Raw genomic sequence first — 18,544 nt, 5'->3', positions numbered from 1 at the left:
TCCCGAATGATACCGCGCTTGTGTCCCTTTGAACTTCAGTCGTATGATAAATCTCTTATCAACCAAGCTTCCTCGGGACCGTACCGGAAGAATATCGGTCTTTCTTCTACGGACCTCGCTGCGCTCGGTCCGTACTGTCAAGACCTCGGACCGATATTCTCCCAGTACGGCTCTCGCGCTTGGTTACTAAGATATATATATTCAATTAGCCTGAGGTGAAAACTTGTTTAATCATAATTGCTCCGGTGCTTTCAGATGCCATTGTAAATTCATTATTCGAATAGAGACGAGCCGCCAATTTCTGCTTGAATTTAACAGGTTTATTTAATCCAAGCACTAAAAACTTCATGTCTTTCTTTTCATAAAAAGTGTTACCCCAAACTAAAGACATCTTTTGAGCTCTTCAGAATTGTATTTTCTTCTATTGCGTTTATCCCTTCCTCAGTAACAGTGACAAAACGCGAGGCCGCCATTTTGAAATTTAGCGCCGCTGCCATAATCACCCTGCGCAAGGTGATTATTGCGAGATATGACGTAATTATCGACCATCTCTTATCACTGAACTAATATTATGCTAATTATTTAGGAGGCAGTGTGGGCGTGTGGTTAGAGTGTCGGACTTGTAATCCGCCGCTCACGGGTTCGAGTCCCACCCTGACCACTGGATCTGTTTCACGGTAGCCCCGAGTTCAGATCCTTGGCCACGCTTGTAAATTGCCAACTGGTTTGCCTCCGGCCGGTTGGGGTTCTTAATGATGTTATGTTCAATTTAGACCATGTGTTGCATTTGTTTGCAAGGTCCACAATGGAAACTACTGGTTCACCAGTAATTGTGCAATCCTATAAAGACTTTTTTTTTTTTTTTTTTTATCCCTAATTTCACTCGGAGGACATCTTGCGTCACGGGTAGGTTTGCAAACTAACTACCGGAGGAACTGACGTCACAGAGCCTGAATGAGATCAGGATGGATGGGAAGAGGTGAAATACTGCGACAACAGTTACAATGAGTTTTGAGAAGAAGCTAAATGAAAGCGAACAAAAATCCGCAAGAAGCCAGAGACCATTTTTAACTGAAGGCCTCAATGCAAACAATATCATCCGTTTAAAATGGTTGAACGAAACAGGAAGTGAAAATATCGTTTATCCAGCTGAGGACTAGTCCTAATTATCACCGGGGACGGGGGGGTGGGGCGGAGAAATTTTGTGGGATCCGCATTGTTTTCAAGGGAAACGCAGGGGGACCATGCAGTCGTCGCCATCAGGTATAAAGGGGACTGGGGAATATAGAGTTAGTCGAATATATATGGGGTGAAGAGGAAAGAAAATTCAGTGTCTTTAAATTCTGCTTTAATTTAATTGAAGAACAAAATCGAATCAGTTTAAACATTTCATCCATGATACTTATGTACAATACAAGAATATTATCCAATAGACCACTTTCATAAATGACATGCCGGATTAATATTCTTTTGTTTAAATTTAAATTTGCCCTAGTGGCCTCGCTTGAGATAATGTATTCTTTTGAATTTTGTACTGGAGAACGAGGCCACCCAGGCAAATTTATATGTAAACAAAAGAATTTTAATCCGGTAGCCATTTATGAAAGTGGTCTATGGAACAGTTTTCCTGAACATAACTCAAGATAAATATAAATCGTATCTGTTTCTTACTTTCGAGACCCTAGTTACACCTTAAATCAGTTCAATGAAAAAAAAAATCCAACTTTTCCGTCTTTTCTCGATCTGTACACGAGCCTGTATGAGGCTACTTAAAGTAAACTTTTATCCAGTTGACCAATAAAACCTTTTACTTTCAACAAAAGTATTTCAATCAGCAAGAGCCTTGCCAACTTGACTAAAAAATGTAATATTGACCCCAATTAAAACTTGAAGTGAAACGTCCAACTTCTCTGTCTTTCTCGATATGTGCATGAGCCTTTTAAAATTTAACAGGGGATCGACTTCTTTTCAGCTGACTTCTTTTTTTTTTTTTTTTTTTCGACTTTTATCAAAAGATTTTCAAGCAGCAAAAAATTCTGATAAAAAAGAATTTGAGTTTCTATTACCTTAAAAAATACCAAGCACTTAAATTTCATAAGTTATACTATGCAACCACTTAAGGCTGAGTTGTTCAACTTCTGTTTGATTTTTTTAAGTGAGGACATTTCGTGGAATTAAACGTTCCAATTCCTCTCGTTTTTCCTTTTTAAAGACCATTTATACTTTGTACATATCTTGCGCCGAACATGATTTAAAAACCTCAGAAAAAAACTCTTCTTATCGATCATAAGCAAGGAAATGGTCTTATAGTACTTCATTAGACTCAGTACACACATTGATATCAAATTCCAAGAATAATTAAGGCTTTTCTGACTGTTTTTTGTAGGCTTCATTCTTGTCCTTTACGATCAGATTCTTCTTTCCTAAACAAAAACAAAACATGCAAAAAATCATTAATAAAACAATCACGAATAAAGAGAATGTGAAGGTGTAGTGTGATCGTCCAGGTGAGTGTAGTCCTAGAAGGACTGTTGTCGGTGGTAGTGACTGACGTTTCGACAACCTGTGCGGAAGTCATCATCAGAGTCAAGTGAATGATTGTTGTCAGTAGAATGTTCTTATTCCAGTTCGTGGAATAAGAACTGAACTGGAATAAGAACACGAACTGGAATAAGAACATTCTACTGACAACAATCATTCACTTGACTGATGATGACTTCCGCACAGGTTGTCGAAACGTCAGTCACTACCACCGACAACAGTCCTTCTCAGGACTACACTCACCCGGACGATCACACTACACCTTCACATGTTACCCCCGGGTTCAAGTCATTTACTGCAATAAAGAAAATATTAAGCATATAACAAGCATCAATCAAAAAATTTCTAGGATCTTAACCATCATCATCGTTACCATAGCGACTGACTGACCCACATAAGATATAACTATCTTTCTTTCTGAAATTCTCAAAGCACTCTTTATCACTGCATCTGCAAAACGGCTGAAAGATTCTTTCAGCATTTCAAGGATAACAAAATACGCGTCTAGACACTAATTCTGGTCATTTAAAATGGAAACAGGTACGGTGAATAGTAAAGTGTTGGTTGAATCATTTTATCCTTGGTAACAGAACTCACCTTTGTTCCTTAAAGTCAAATGTCACATTGTCTCCAATCAGCATGAACGGAGCCCACTGGGAAACTTTGGTATAGCCGATATTCCTCAGCCACTTCATGGCCTGGTAAAGACATTCACTGGCACTAAATCCGTCAACAAGGTGTCTGTAGAAACGATTCATGAACTGCTCCGTTGCTTTGTCCTCTATGGCCCACAGTGTTACCAGCACTGAACGTGCACCAGATGCCAAGAACGCGCGAGCGATTCCAATGACTCCCTTGACTTTGATTTCTCCACGTCCACTGTGGCAACAGCTGAGTACCACCAGTTTAGCTCGCAGTTTAACTTGTGAGATGTCAGCGATCCTCAAGAGGTAGTCTTCTTCTTCTGGAATACTTTTAGCAGTAGGGCAAGGGGACAGGGCAATCTCTCCTCTGTCGGCATTACCATGGGCAGCAATGTGAATCAGACTCACTGAACTCATCGCTTGAAGTACTGCCTCTCTTGTCGCACGCTCTCCCGACAAAGGCTGAACACCCAGCAGTTGTCCGATCATCTCTGCTTCCTTCCTCGCGCCGGTCAGTGATGTGAAGTTCTCAGGTTTTCCCTTGTAAAGTGTCCAGCCAACCTTGGGATCACCCACAACCAGTGCACCTGCCTGACTGTGATAGTCCGCTGGGCAGTCCTGGATAAGCTTCAGAGTCGTCAAAGAAGGGACGATGCGGAGCCTGAAGGTCTCTGATAAATACTTTCCACCTATGTGGTCGCGTAAGGCTGCAAATGGGACTCGGTACAAGCTACGTTCGGGAACAATGATGATTTCCGGCTCGGTGAGTAGTTCGGCCACTGGAGCGATGATCAGTTTGGAACATACAGAAAGCATCTTTTCAGTGTCTCTGGCTTCATCGCCTCTAAAATCTCCTTCGCTTTCATCTTGAGGTAATATCGACATGGTTTCGTTCAAAGACCGATCCTCGCACTTCTGTTTGGGTAAAACGCCAAAGCTGCGGATACTTTTGTTGAAAAAAGTATTCAAATTAAAAGCATCCTCAGCCATGAGAGTTTTGTCATCGACTTCTTCGGATTGTCGGAACAAAGTGTCACCGTTTGCTTTCAGAACCCAAAGAGAAACCCTCCGTTCACGATACGAAATGTACAAGAATGCAGAGTCACGTTCTTTGTTCACAATCTCTTCCATCCCATACCATGATTGTGGATCAGCTGAGATCTGATTTTCAACGGAAAAGTTTCGTGCCACCAAGTCTGCTAGGCATCTAGCCCGTCGAAGCTCCTCGACATAAAGTGCATATTGAGGATTCCCAGCAGCACATAGCAGTTCACTGAGTGCCTGGTAGGGTAAAATTCCGTGCCTTTCTAAAAGACCCAGTTCATATTGTTTGTTTCCATGCTGAAAATTTCGCAGTGTTTCAAATTTATCCATGTACTGATAAAGATACGAAGCTGCTTCCTCGCGTTTTGATTTCACGAACCTCAAGTATGAAAAAAGGAGTAGGGTTTCTAACTCATTAGTTATTTCTCCAGTATCACAGTTTATCACGCGGACTCTCTCAAGGTATTCGTCGGCTCTTTCATATTCGCCAATTATTAGAGACACTCTTGCTAGGCCTAGGTAGCTACGTGCTAATTGATGTCTGTAGCCAATTTCACCGCTGATAGCAAGTTGTTTCTTGTAACATTCCATGGCCTTCTGATGATCATTACGCCAAATGAACACATCACCGAGGAAACCAAAAGCTTCTGCTTGTCCTTCTCGGTGACCAATTTCTATGGCAATAGAAAGTGATTTCTCGCCATTCATATATTTTTCGGGTCTGGAAGAAACCATTCCTAGATTCAAGTAACATTTTACTTGTCCCGACCTGTCGCCAGTTTTGATTTTAATTGCGAGTGCTTTCTCGTGATATCCTTTAGCCTTCTGATATTCACCGAGTGAGTGTAACACTCCTAGGTTTACGTAGGTTGCTGCTTCTCCTTCCTTCTCACCAATTTGCATTTGGATGGTAAGTGCTTTCTCGTAATATTCTTTAGCCTTCTGATATTTACCGAGTAAGTATAATACATTTCCTAGTTGTACGTAGGTTGCTGCTTCTCCTCCCTTGTCACCAATTTGCATTTGGATGACAAGTGCTTTCTCGTTATATTCTTTAGCCTTCTGATATTCACCGAGTAATGTTACCACCTCGCCTAGGTTTAGGTAGGTTGTTGCTTCTCCTCCCTTGTCACCAATTTGCATTTGGATGGCAAGTGCTTTCTCGTAATATTCTTTAGCCTTCTGATATTCACCGAGTAAGCATAACACCTTTCCTAGGTTTACGTAGGTTGTTGCTTCTCCTCCCTTGTCACCAATTTTTATTTGGATGGCAAGTGCTTTCTCGTAATATTCTTTAGCCTTCTGATGTTCATCGAGTAATGCGAACACATTTCCTAGGTTTACGTAGGTTCCTGCTTCTTCTCCCTTGTCACCAATTTGCATTTGGATGGCAAGTGCTTTCTCGTAATATTCTTTAGCCTTCTGATATTCACCGAGTGATGCTAACACATTTCCTAGGTTTACGTAGATTGTTGCTTCTCCTCCCTTGTCACCAATTTGCATTTGGATGGCAAGTGTTTTCTCGTAATATTCTTTAGCCTTCTGATACTCACCGAGTGAGTATGACACAATTCCTAGGTTTACGTAGGTTGCTACTTCTCCTCCCTTGTGACCAATTTGCATTTGGATGGCAAGTGCTTTCTCGTAATATTCTTTAGCCTTCTGATATTCACCGAGTGAGCACAACACATTTCCTAGGTTTCCGTAGGCTGCTGCTTCTCCTCCCTTGTCACCAATTTGCATTTCGATGGCAAGTGCTTTCTCGTGATATCCTTTAGCCTTCTGATATTCACCGAGTGATTGTAACACATTTCCTAGGTTTCCGTAGGTTGTTGCTTCTCCTCTCTTGTCACCAATTTGCATTTGGATGGCAAGTGCTTTCTCGTGATATTCTTTAGCCTTCTGATATTCACCGAGTGATTTTAACATAATTCCCAGAGAATTGTAACCATTGGCTTCCATTACCCTTTCTCCAATTGCCTTCATGTTTCGTATTGCGATTTCATACTGTTTTCTTGCATCTTCAAACCTTCTTTGCTTGCGAAGTATTTCTGCCAGTTCTAACCTTACTTGCCCCTCTGATTTTGTGTCTCCAAAATCATGGAGTGCGAAAAGAAGTTTTCTAGCGCATCTTTCTGCGTTTATGTAATCAGAGATGTTGATATATGCGGACATCATTATTGCATCGATCAAAATGATAGATTGTATAATGAATTGATCTTCTTCCCCCAATGCTATGCTGTTTAGCAAAACTAAACATTCCTTGGATAACTCGATTGCTTGTAGATCACGTTCGGTCTTGTGCATGAATTTAGCAACAGAAGTACCTATACGGATGGTTTGTTTGAATTTTTCCCTGTTGTTCATCATGGTTCCCTAGTGTAGGTTTTGGAGGATCCTCTCTAAAATTAGACAATTTTGAAAACTATTCAGTTGCAAAATTTTTGAGAATTCAACATTCATGTCAATTTTGTACGTATACAAAAACCTCATCAATTAAACATTTAATATTTTTTAGCCATAAAAAATTTGATATACATTTTTCTGACTTAACAACTGAAATACCAGTAACAGTATCACGTTTTAAAGTTTTTCTGTACTCGTGTATTGGATGTGTAGTAGCATCACATTCTGTCCAATTTGGAAAAAATTGGACGAGGCCTTAAGCCGAGTCCAATTTGACTGTGAGAGGAATTCTTTTAATCCAATTATGTTCTCTGCAATCGTGTTGCAATGTGGCTGGCGAATCATCATCGAAAAATTAGGGCGTTACAAATCAATGGATTCCCCCTCTATTGATTCCTTCTTCTTCTGAATCCAGGTAGTTCATGCAATTCCAAGCATTTTAGTCCGCGTGTTACATTGTGACTGTCATCGACAACAGAAATCGAGCGCGAATTGTAAGCTTTTAAAAAATATCAAATGGAAGTATATGTCGTAGGATGGCAACGCCATTGAAAACACTATTAGCAGTTCTTTGGTATGTATTGCAATGCTGCTCCCAGGAGTCATTAGTTTGGAGTGTAACATCCATTGAAAACATACTAGCATTTCTTTAGTACGTCACACAGCACTGCCCCCTGGAGTTATTATTTTGGGGTGTAACGTCCATACTGGACAGAATATGGAAAACATAACAAGTCCAAAAACTTTCTCACCATCAAAATTCTTTGCACCTTCCTTGTCACATCACGTTCTGTGGAAATTGCAAACAAGTAAACTTTAGCTACACAGATTTATGAGTGTAAATTCGGAGTAAATGACCTGATCGTGTGACTGAATGAAAACCGGATGACGAGAAACTAAAATTAAATTTTTTTACGCGAGTCAAGAATAAACTACGCAATAGCGTCGTTGGTAACTCAAGAAAATCCATATCAGGTAAAGACTCATAAGGAGTTGATTAATGTTTTTCGGCAATAAACAGGGTCTCAATGAGAGTGGTCACGTAACTCACGTTGACGGTTTAAGGTTGAAAATAAGCCCTTTTGACGATTGACGGTTAAATTTGACGGTTGACGGTTATTTTATTGGAATGTCTAAAACGAACTACACGCGCGAATTTGGCTGTAATTTTTTATAATGACGCATTTGTAAAGGACTGTTGATTAATAACTCATATTTTTAATAAATAATTAACGTTTTACCACACCGTAAGTGTTGCACCCCGGAAGTAAGTTCTATCGGTAAACAGTTTTACTTGCGACTAGAAGTTAAAGGACCTACATGATTTTTTTTTTTGTGATATATTAAAACTTATATTTATATACAATCGTTCCGTTGATCGTTCTTAATTAATTAATTAAGGATATCTGAGAGGTCCCTAATGTCGTTCAAGATACGGGGTATATTTCTTTGAATCAGTATGAGGTATTAGCTCACAGAAACCACTTGCGTGACAACGGTGACATCGAGCGCTGATTTTGTAACAACTTGATCGACATGCTATGAAATAATGTTTCATGACAAATTCAGAGAAATTGTTGGCAGAATGAAACAAAAAAAGTGGCAAATAAAGAGCATAGTCATCAATTCTTTTTTTGAAACACCCTCTGAATCTGATTCTGACGCCGTCTTTCGTCGATTTTGCGACCACGTGATAAAGGTGGCGTGGAATAAACATCTCCTGCTTGTTGAATAATTTTTGAAAATCTTGAAATTATTCAAGGTATTGTGTAAAATCAGACCAAACGGTTTTAATTCACTAGGCTTTCTAGATTTGATCTCTAATATTCCTTTTGCGAAAGTCGCTTTAAAGCTAGCTCGGAGACTGCGATATACTGGCAGTCACAAAGTTGTTTGTTTTTTAAGATGTCTGGTTCCGTCCGACAAACCTTTTAAACTCCTCCAGAACTTTTCGAACTCGAAGGAATCAAATCACACCACTGGAAAATGAAAACAGGTGACTATGGGCTACACAGAACTATCAGCCACGGAGTACTTTATAGCGTTGGAGACATAAACGTTCTGTTTTAAAGCGACCGAGAAACCGAATAAAAAGACTGAAATGGTATCTTTCCTTCAAAAGAACATTACAAACAGCAAGAGATCGGAAAAAAGATAAATCTGACCGATCAAATAAATGACAAGGTTGGATAAAATTCGGAGACTCATTAGAGGTTTAAAAGAGTTTATTTTCATATCGTTTCTATATGTAATTTTTTAAGGAAAAGGGAAACTTTTGTTTTCTAGCTCCCGGTATGACACAAACAGCTAAGTTTATGTTCATCACTTTCACGTTTCAGAATCTCTTTTATTTTTTGGTTTCTGCAGTCGTTTGTGAAATTCCTGCTTTATTTGTCAAGTTAATGTTGCTTTGTCTGTAACGCAGAACTATCACCACCTAGAAAGAACTTTCCAATTCGATTTAGGGAATCACTTCTCAAGAGACTTTCAACCGGCCAATGAGGATGTTAAAAGGCGGGAAAAAAGTCACGCCATCAAGCCAACAGGTTGATCTATTCTCATAACTCTAGATTTTCCGTTGATTTAGTGCGGGTAATATCAATTTTTATCACTTTGGGGTTTAAAGAGCTATTTTGGATACTGTGAAGTATTTAATCGTCAACGTAATTTCTATGCAGTGCCATTAGTAGATGATCGCACAGAGTTTATCCTACAATAACGAAATTATCTATATTTGCATTAGGCTACGTGGACCTATAAATGGGCAGTTTTAAAAAAGAGATTACAAAATTTGGTTTTCTCCTATCTTAACCTATCTTGCAATCGCAAAGTTAGAAGGTTCTAGTCGACAAAACATTTGCATGATATCTGATTGAGAAATCGCACGTTACCTCAAACTCCTGTAGATTTTTTCTCACCATGCCATCAAAACTGTTTTTCTTGCAAACCAATCCAATCGTTACTACTGGAAAATGAAAAAAAGTTAGAGTTAATTATGCAGTACCAACTTAAATTAAGGTACGTGTTACATTTTTGGATACATTTGCGCACCGTATTTAGTGTTTAGATGTCATGACTGGTGAAACCGAAAGAAAATCATTAAATTGGAGCGATACTTTCCCTGCAAAGAAGTTATAGTACAGACATGTAGAGAACGGTAAAAAAAAATTAAGGCTGAATTCGGGTCTCATTGTAACAAAAAGAGGTTTATGTTATACATTTTTTCCAAAAGTATTTTTTTTTTTTTTGGCGCAGAATGCGGAAAACATTTCCCTCTCTTCCTATGACACATGTAGCCAATTTTAATCAGTGTTCGTTACTCTTCAGATTTGCACCTTATTGAATTGACAGCTCACGTCACTGTCCCATTTTTACGCTGAATAAAAAACTAAACAATTAACACTTCCTTTTCCGCAGTAGCACAGAAATTTTTTTACGAAGTTTTGAAGCTTATAAACGATATCAATTCTAATTCCAGCAATTGTTTATCAAGAGCGCGAATAAAATGATAAATAAAACCTCGCCATACCCCTCCAACTTGTATTCCCTTTTTTAATTTTTTTCTTTGTGAGGATTCCGGTGGCACCTGTTGGTTTTGCTGTAATTTTCTTTTTATACTTGTTTTTGCGAGCACGTGATAAACGCTGGTTAGAATATACATCTCGTGTTGATGTCACGTGCCATTTAGCAGCTAACATGACAAGCTGTTGATTAATTTTCGAAAATCTTAAAATTATTTATGATATTGTGCAAGATCGAACCAAACGGTTTTAATTCACCGGGCTTCCTGGATTTGATCTGTAAGCTTCCTTTATTACAGTTGCTTTGAAGCTAGCCGAGCTCGGAGACTGGGATGTAGCAATCATTAGATGTGCGGTTCTGTTCGACAAACATTTCTTAACGGAGAATTTGACTTAAGCCGTCAGTATCCAAGTGAATGCTGAGTTTATTTGTGTATCCTTAAGTTACAACTTCTAAATTGTGATTCTGCATTTCAGCTGCTATACATTTCCATGTAAAATAGTTATGAGAATTTGGTAATGATCTCTGCACTCTACTCTCCCCATCTCCTTGGCAGGGTAATGTAACAATATGGTGAAGAGAAAATAAATGTCAATCACGATTGTCAGTTTTGAATTTCACTTGCAATCATGACACTTGCGTGGAAGTGCCATAATAACTCTAAGCCCTGACAGAAGTCTACAAAGACCCCTAGAAAGATGGTTTTTTAAGGGAATTAAAATGAATATTGTGAAATGTAAATGGTTCTTAAGAGAACATACAAGATTACATGAATTAGAAATCGCACTTACCCTCAAACTCCTCCAAAACCCTTCAAAATAGAATGAATCAAATCATATCCCTGGAAAATGAAAACAAGTGACCATTACCTACACGGAACCATTAGCTTGGAGTACTTTATATCTTTGGAGACATCGGCACGCCGTTTTTACCCACCGATGAAACCGAATAAGAAAGCTCAAATGATATCTTTCCTTAAAAGAACATCACAAACATCTAGAGATAAGACAAAAAAGTAAATTTGATCGATCATATAGATAACAAGGTTGGATAAAATTGGGAAAATCAGCGAAGGAGTTTATTTTTCAAAGCATTTCCAAATTGGAAGTTTTATGCAAAAGATAAAATTTTGCATTCCTGCTCCCAGCATGACACATACAGCTAAGTTTGTGTTCATCACCTCATCGTCTCAGCGATCGATCGTTTACTTCTTTTGGCTTCGATCTATAATCGTTTATAAAATCCCTCCTTTATTGTCGAGCTGATGTTATTTTGTCTATAGCGCCGAACTTTACCACCTGGCAAGAAATTTCCGATTCAATTTCGGGAATCCGTTCCTTAAAAGAGTTTTCAACTGGCCAACGAGGATATAAAAAGGCGGGAAAAAAGTCACGCAATCAGTCTGATAGGTTGATCTATTCTCATAACCTTTATGTAGGATTTTCTGTTGATTTTGTGCAGAGAAAATACATTTTTTAACACTTTTGGTTTTAAACTGTTATTTTTCATTCTTTGAAGTATTGTATCGTCGACGTAATTCCTTCGCACTGCCACATAGTCACAACGTTGCATCAGGCTACGTGCACCTATGATGAGCAGTTTAAAAAAAGAGATTGCAAAATTTCGTTTTCTCTCATCTTAACTTATCTTGAAATCGCAAAGTTAGAAAGCTCTAGGTTACAAAATATTTGCAAGATATCTGAATGAAAAATCGTACGTACCCTCAAACTCCTGGAAATTCTTTTCTCACCACCAAAACTATTTTTCTCGCAAACCAATCCAATCGTTACCATTGGGAAATGAAAACAAAGTTAGCATTACTTATGCAAAACCAACTTGAAGCCAGGAATATGTTAAATTTTTGGAGACATGTCCGGGACTGATGAAACCGAACAAAATCATTAAATTAAAGCGATTCTTTCTCTACAAAGAAAATATAATGCAGACATGTCACTAGAGAACGGTAAAAAACAAATTAGGGCTGAATTCAGGTTTTCATCGTTAAATAATAGGCTTTATGTTATATTTCTTTTTCGAAAGAATTTTATTGGCGCGGAAAATGGAAAAAACTTCGCCGTATGACACGTTAGGCTAATTTTAGTGTTTGTTACTCTTCAGATTTGTACCCTAGTAAATAGATAGCCCATGTCACTGTACTAATTTTACGATGAATAAAAACAAAACAAGTAAGGAAGCGAAATATTTTTGACTGACCGTTCCGTAGTAGCACCGAATTTATTTTTGAAAATTATTGAAATCTTTAAAATCTTATAAAAGATGTCAAATCTAATTCCAACATTCATTTCTCAAGAGCTCGAATATAATGTTAAAAACCCTCGCCATACCGCTCCTACTCGTATTTCCCTTTTTTATTTTTTTGATTTCTAAAGATTCCATGGGCACCTGCTGATGAAAACAGGCGAGCATTAGTTATGAAGGCCATCACTTTTTAGTTAAAGAGAATTGAAGACATGGCGGCGTATATTAGTGTCCAAATCGTATGACTAACAATGAAACGAAAAGCTTAAATGAAACTGCCGAATCTTTGCGCGCGAAATATTAATTAAATACAACGTACTGGCTATTTGGAGGAGAAAGAAAGGAATTACATAAAATAAACCTGCAAAAACAATGGAATTGTCGTTGCTAAAGCTTGAACGATTTCTTTTCGGTGGCAATCTTTTATGAAATCAGTATTCGCCCGGTTAAATTTCAAGCCCATGCGTGACATTTGTAGAAACTTAGATAACAACTCGTTCAACTCAGTTGTCACGTAACACTGTTGCGTGATAAGTCACATGCAATTGCTGGCATAAAACATAATGAAATAAAACAGAGGTATATATAAGAGCCCAGTTATCTTCTATGAAAACCCCGCTTCTTCACACTGCAATGGTTAAGAATTCTTCTGTTGGCCGAATCTGAATCTTGGCGATTCAACTTCAAAATGTCTGATAAACACAAATTAAAATAAACATTATGCGATGTCACGTGACACTTTTCACCTTTTTCACATCTCGCAATCAAAACAGTTGAAAAAACAAAATTCCCTCAAGAATCATGCACGAGATTTAACGAAATAATTTTACTCGGCTGAGCTTCTTAGATTTAATCTGTTCTTCATTTACTTCTATAGTCGTTTTGGCGTGAACTTGAATTTTAGCCAATGTAATCCCAGTAAGTTGTGTAGGCTTATACTGTTCTGTTCAGTTCAAAATTATATATTATAATGCTGGAATGGCACCAAACAGAATGTGCACTGTATAATGAATCTTAAATCGTACTTACCCCTATAACCCTCGGAAACTTTTTCGTGTTTTCTTTACAAATGAATCAAACTACAACCGCTGGTATAAGAAACCAAGTTTGAAAATAGCAATGCGGTACGGATAGTCGATGATTTTGGAGATAATGACTTTTTTATGCTATGACTGATGAACCAAGAGCTAGAAACTGAAATGGTATTTCTGCATAACACTAGCAGTGCTAATGGCTACAGTATGGAGACAAATGCACTTGATCGGTTGCTTAGGAGAAAAAAAACTCAGGCACACACAAAGCGGTCATCTCAGATTAAGTTCATTGCATTACATCGTTTACTGCAAACTTTCATTTCATGCCAAGAGATGAAACGTATTTTTAAATCATTTGTAGTGTAATTTTATAAAATATACAACTAGATTCTGAGGATAAGACAATTATGTCTTGATTATTCTATTTATGAATAATTAAAACGAGTCGTTTCGCTTTCCAGCTTACTCATCTGACTCACTGAAATAAGTTCTCGCACATTATTCTACAGCGGTTTGTTTACTTCATTTCGATCGGTTGTGGAACGATATTTTTAACCCTCGAACACATACTTTATGATTTTAACCCATTATGAATCTGACAGTTTTTATTTTACCGTACAAATTTCCCTTTCATCGAATCTCCATCTTTGACTTTGAGTTCTCTTAAGGTCTGTGAAAAAAATTTGATGAATTACAGAGTGGTTCAGTGACATCGGATAGGACCTGGGTACCAGATTAGAACTACTCCTACTCGCTTCAGGTCAATGCAACCCGGACAAGCTCTGGCAGGTAGCACCTCAGGCTCATAAGCTTAAGTTAGTTACAATCGATTTCAGACAACATGATCCCTCGCAAACTCGACCCTTGTGCTGTTTCGAGCGGAGCTCTATTTCTCCTGGGTTACGGTCACCGAGGAAGGACCCGCTCTGACATGTGCAAGTCGTCAGTTCCAACTGTTGTTATTATGCATATTATGTTTGCCGTTGTTATTTTAAATTTGAAATATTTCACAGGAATAGTTAATTTGATCTATGATTGGTCCAGGTGTGTCTTTTGTTTTTGTTATTCAAAATTTGTTTTTTAGGAATTAGCATATATATAATAGTGTATTCTGTTTTCTCTCTCTGTTGTTGTAACCGTTTATTTGGACGTGATCGGAATAAAAGAAGCAGAAGTTTGTTTTAAACGTGCAAAAATCTACTCGGCGCTGGTTCTTTTGACATGTAAACCGGCTTTAGTGAGGAGTCTTCTCTCACCCATCCATTACTTTCGGGCTGCGGGAGATGCTGGATTGCAGTCAGAGCCTCTCTCCAAACAAACGTCTGATATTTAACTCTTTTCAAGTGTTGAAGTAGGCTGTCAGATGTGGGTGGGAGAAGCTCGTTCTTCTACTTTCTGTTTTGACAAAACAAAAAATATCTCAACTCATCCAAGGGTGCGTGGTTTCATCCTTAACCTTGGGTAGAGATCACAGATGAAAGCTTCACATTGGGTTGCGATGTCATCACTTAGGCTTTGCTGGGAACCTAGAAGACCTAGACTGCCTTGATGCTGATCATTGTGCAATAGCACTTGCCATCCCTTCTTCTTACCGATTCCGGCGAGGCCGCTGGTGGAGTCGCACCCAGTAATGGCGTGTAAGGCCGGAAGGGCGCGACACATTTTTCTGTCAAGCTCTCGCAATACGTCGTGAACTTCAACATAACGGAGACGGTCTTTCACGCCAGTTTTGAACCAAAATTCAGTGCATTTAATATCAGAAAAATAGGATACCGTATCCCATTTTTCAGCGCATCATACGCTGAGAGCGAGAACATCCATGTCTGAGGATTGTAAGACAATACAACATTCTGCATAATTATCTGCAACATACTTAGCATGCAGCAGCAACCTGTCAAACAACAATACACATTAAATTAGTATAGGTAATCGCATGGTTTCGAGTGCAATTTGGAATGAAGAAGCACGACTAAATTTTTTAAAAGACTAACAAAATTGCAAGAGCCCGTAGGGCGAGTGCAATTGTGTTAGTCACGTGACATACTTTACCACTTACAAATAAAGCAGATGTATGTACGAAGTTTAGATTAAGTGGTTGAAATCGTTGATTTGTACGAAGAAATAACGATGTAAACTGCGTTCGAGTGTGTAGCCTCGTTTCCATGCTGATCCGTGAGCTGGGCAAGAAACATCACCTTAACTCAAAACGTCTACCACAATTCAACTTCACGAAGTACCTGGCTTTGATCATGAGGTCTTTCTCTACAAGAATCAGGTGTCAAATATTTTCTGTGGCGATGGTTGAACGAAACTCCCATTTTTCGGTTTCTGCTCCCTGACTATTACAGTTATCAGTCAATGTACCAGTTACGTTGGGCCTGATCTTTTTGCCGTAACATCTCTTCTCCTGAATCAGTTGTCTGTTGAGGATGGCTGAAACGTTGGCCGCCTCTCTTAGAACGATAGACGGGTTTTCACTAACAAAAGATGATACAACAAGTGACAGAGGTGCACATTTAGAGTAGTTTTGCTTCAACACTTGCCTCAACTGATTTAGAAAATTCGCGCCAATCTCTCAACCAATCAAATACTAGAGGGTCTGGATGGCGGGGGTACGAATGTCAGTTGTCAGGTACAATTTCGGCCATTTAGCACTTGTCCGTTAAATTTTTGGCCATCTGTCAGTTGTCAGTTAAATGACTGTTAATGATTAACTTGTCAAGTTAATTATTACTTTCCGACCCTATAATTTTGGCTGAAAAGCAAATATAGCGTAAACTAGAAAATTTAGTCCAAAACTGATGCAATAAGAACTGCTTTTTCTCAGTTCTGGAATGAAATAAGATCTTTCAAATGACTTTCAGTCATTGTTTAAGTCAGTTACGACTCTTCTGAACACAAACATATGGTTGGGTTTCAGGTGACGTCACAAGCTTTGCTGAAGTTAGTGTCCGCCATGTTGGTGTCCCTCGGGTGTCAAAATTATGAATAATTAGTCGATTTCTATTGTGATGCCCTCTCTCTTATCGCCGTATTATTTCGCCAACTACATGAATATCCAGGAAAAAAAAGCGATAAAAGTATCTGGCATTCATCTTAAGGTATCCCAGTGCTCTCTGAGTATGCCGAAAGCTTAGAGAGTTGGAAGGAAAGATATTTGCAAAAGATCTCGGTCATTGGGGTTGACCCTGCATGCATACCAGCCGAGAAGTTCAGTCCAAAATGCTTGCCTCCTGTGGAAGCGTCGGACTTGCTGAGTTACCTCGTTCTTGAGACCAGCTTCTACACCAAGAAGCAGTTCAAGGCGTTCAAGAGTCTAGAGGCGTTTAATCAAATGGTGTCGGGATTTGTAACCTCAGTTGTAGGCAAAGTAATCGCCGGCAAGTATGCCGTGAGAGCACGAGTTTGGCATTCACAGCATATGAATGATCCTTTAGTGAACATTTGGGTCGTTTCCGAAAACGATGGGACTATTTTGTCAGCCCATTGCTTGGGATGCAAAGCTGGACTGGCTGAGTCATGCTCACATATCGCGAGTGTTTTATTTATGTTAGAGGCAACTACTAGAATTCATGGCAAGGTCGCTGGGTGTCACAAAAACTCAAACACCGAAAACTCAGGTCCCTCGAAGTGTTCTCCAAGCTTCCGAAGTGCTCCATAATTCGATAGTGCTTAGCATAAAGCATGAACCAATTTTTTTATAATATAACCGGTGGAATAATGCAACAAATCCGACGCGAAAGACGAACAACAATATCAAGAGTGATTCTTCAGTGTGGCGAATCGTGACGGCGCTGATGCCGAGTCTTCTTTCGCGTTGTTTTTCTCTTTCTGCCTCATTTAAGAACTCTAGCCCAAGGGTCGCAAAATTGTCTTCGTTTTGGGACTGGTGGGCCGAGTCTCTCTTTGTATCCATTATTATCGCGAAATATTTAAGAATTTTAACAGAGCGACAACAAGGATCTGTGCGACGAAGTACAAAAAGGTAAACAAACGTCCCTTTCGGCTCGTCAAAATCACGCCGCATTTTTATACTTTGGTGTTGGAGCGAGCGCATTTGATCCCGTTAACTGTGAATGAAAAGTTCAAAATTAACGGGAAAAATGGAGGAAATCTACGCTAAATGAAGTCTTGTGTCACTCTAAAATGTTTTAATACTCAACCATCGGACGATTTTGCGAAACGTGCAACTTGCGGCCTTGCTTTTGCTGCTTCAGTTTGATGAAGACCCAAAAGGTCAAACTACACGAGGGATTCCCAGGAGTGATCATGAGTCGAGTTTATCTCTTGAATTTTCGAGGAGTCTGAGTTTTCGGGGTGTGAGTTTTCGTGACACCCCAAGCTTACTTGCACTCAGGTAAAATGCTCATGGATTTTGCCGACATAGGTCAATGAAGTGCCGTATGCGAGGGCTAAAGACATCGATTTCTCATCGGCTAAGAAGGTCAAAGAAAAGCTCGACCAAAAAATCGAGGATCTACAACAGCCGCAAGCCTCGAACAATACAACAACTTCTAGTTCCTCCTGTTCTTCCCCTTGATTTGTGATGATCTTAAGTATAGCGCATTAGATCATATATATAATGAATTTTGCGCTATAGAAATAATAAAATTATTAAATTATTATACGAAAAAATCCTTAGTCTTTATGCTTTCCACTTTTGCTCGAACAGCCAACAATAATGCATAAAACCATCCTTTCTTTTCACATGAACTCTTCGTTAGATACGGTTTGTTTACGCTCGAGGGACACCAAGATGGCGGATAGTAACCGTTGCTAAGGTATTGGTCACGTGGGTGAAACCCAAGGATACAGTGCAGATATAGCGCACACCCAACGTAAACTTGAAAATTCAGTCGAAAACTGATACAATAAGGATTGCTTTTTCTCAGTTCTGGAATGAAACAAGATCTTTTAAATGACTTTCAGTCATAACATACTTTATTTTGAACATCACTTCTCGACAAACTGAATGGTGATTGGTGCATATTTCCTAGCAGCAGTCAATGAGGAGGTCAGAGTCCGTCAACATCAGCAAACCTCACAAGCATTGCTTCAACGGTCTAATCATAGAATACGATAAGTGTTATCAAC

The 18,544-nt window shown here is 38.9% G+C and overlaps 1 protein-coding gene across 1 annotated transcript; it reads right to left on the bottom strand.

Moving 5' to 3' along the window:
• Window positions 1-1,326: 1,326 nt before the first annotated feature.
• On the bottom strand, window positions 1,327-5,071 carry LOC148720624 (tetratricopeptide repeat protein 28-like). Its single transcript, XM_088739869.1, has 2 exons — window positions 3,139-5,071; window positions 1,327-2,423 (listed from the first exon to the last, which is right to left on the bottom strand). Exons 1-2 carry the CDS (start codon window positions 4,962-4,964, stop codon window positions 2,390-2,392), a joined length of 1,860 nt encoding a protein of 619 aa, XP_088595995.1. The 5' UTR covers window positions 4,965-5,071; the 3' UTR covers window positions 1,327-2,389.
• Window positions 5,072-18,544: the final 13,473 nt, after the last annotated feature.

Source organism: Stylophora pistillata, chromosome 11 (genome assembly GCF_964205215.1).
Source record: "Stylophora pistillata chromosome 11, jaStyPist1.2, whole genome shotgun sequence".
Taxonomy (NCBI): Eukaryota; Metazoa; Cnidaria; class Anthozoa; order Scleractinia; family Pocilloporidae; genus Stylophora; species Stylophora pistillata.
The sequence above is the reverse complement of the archived record's forward strand: the minus strand, read 5'-3'. Positions and strand labels throughout refer to the sequence as shown.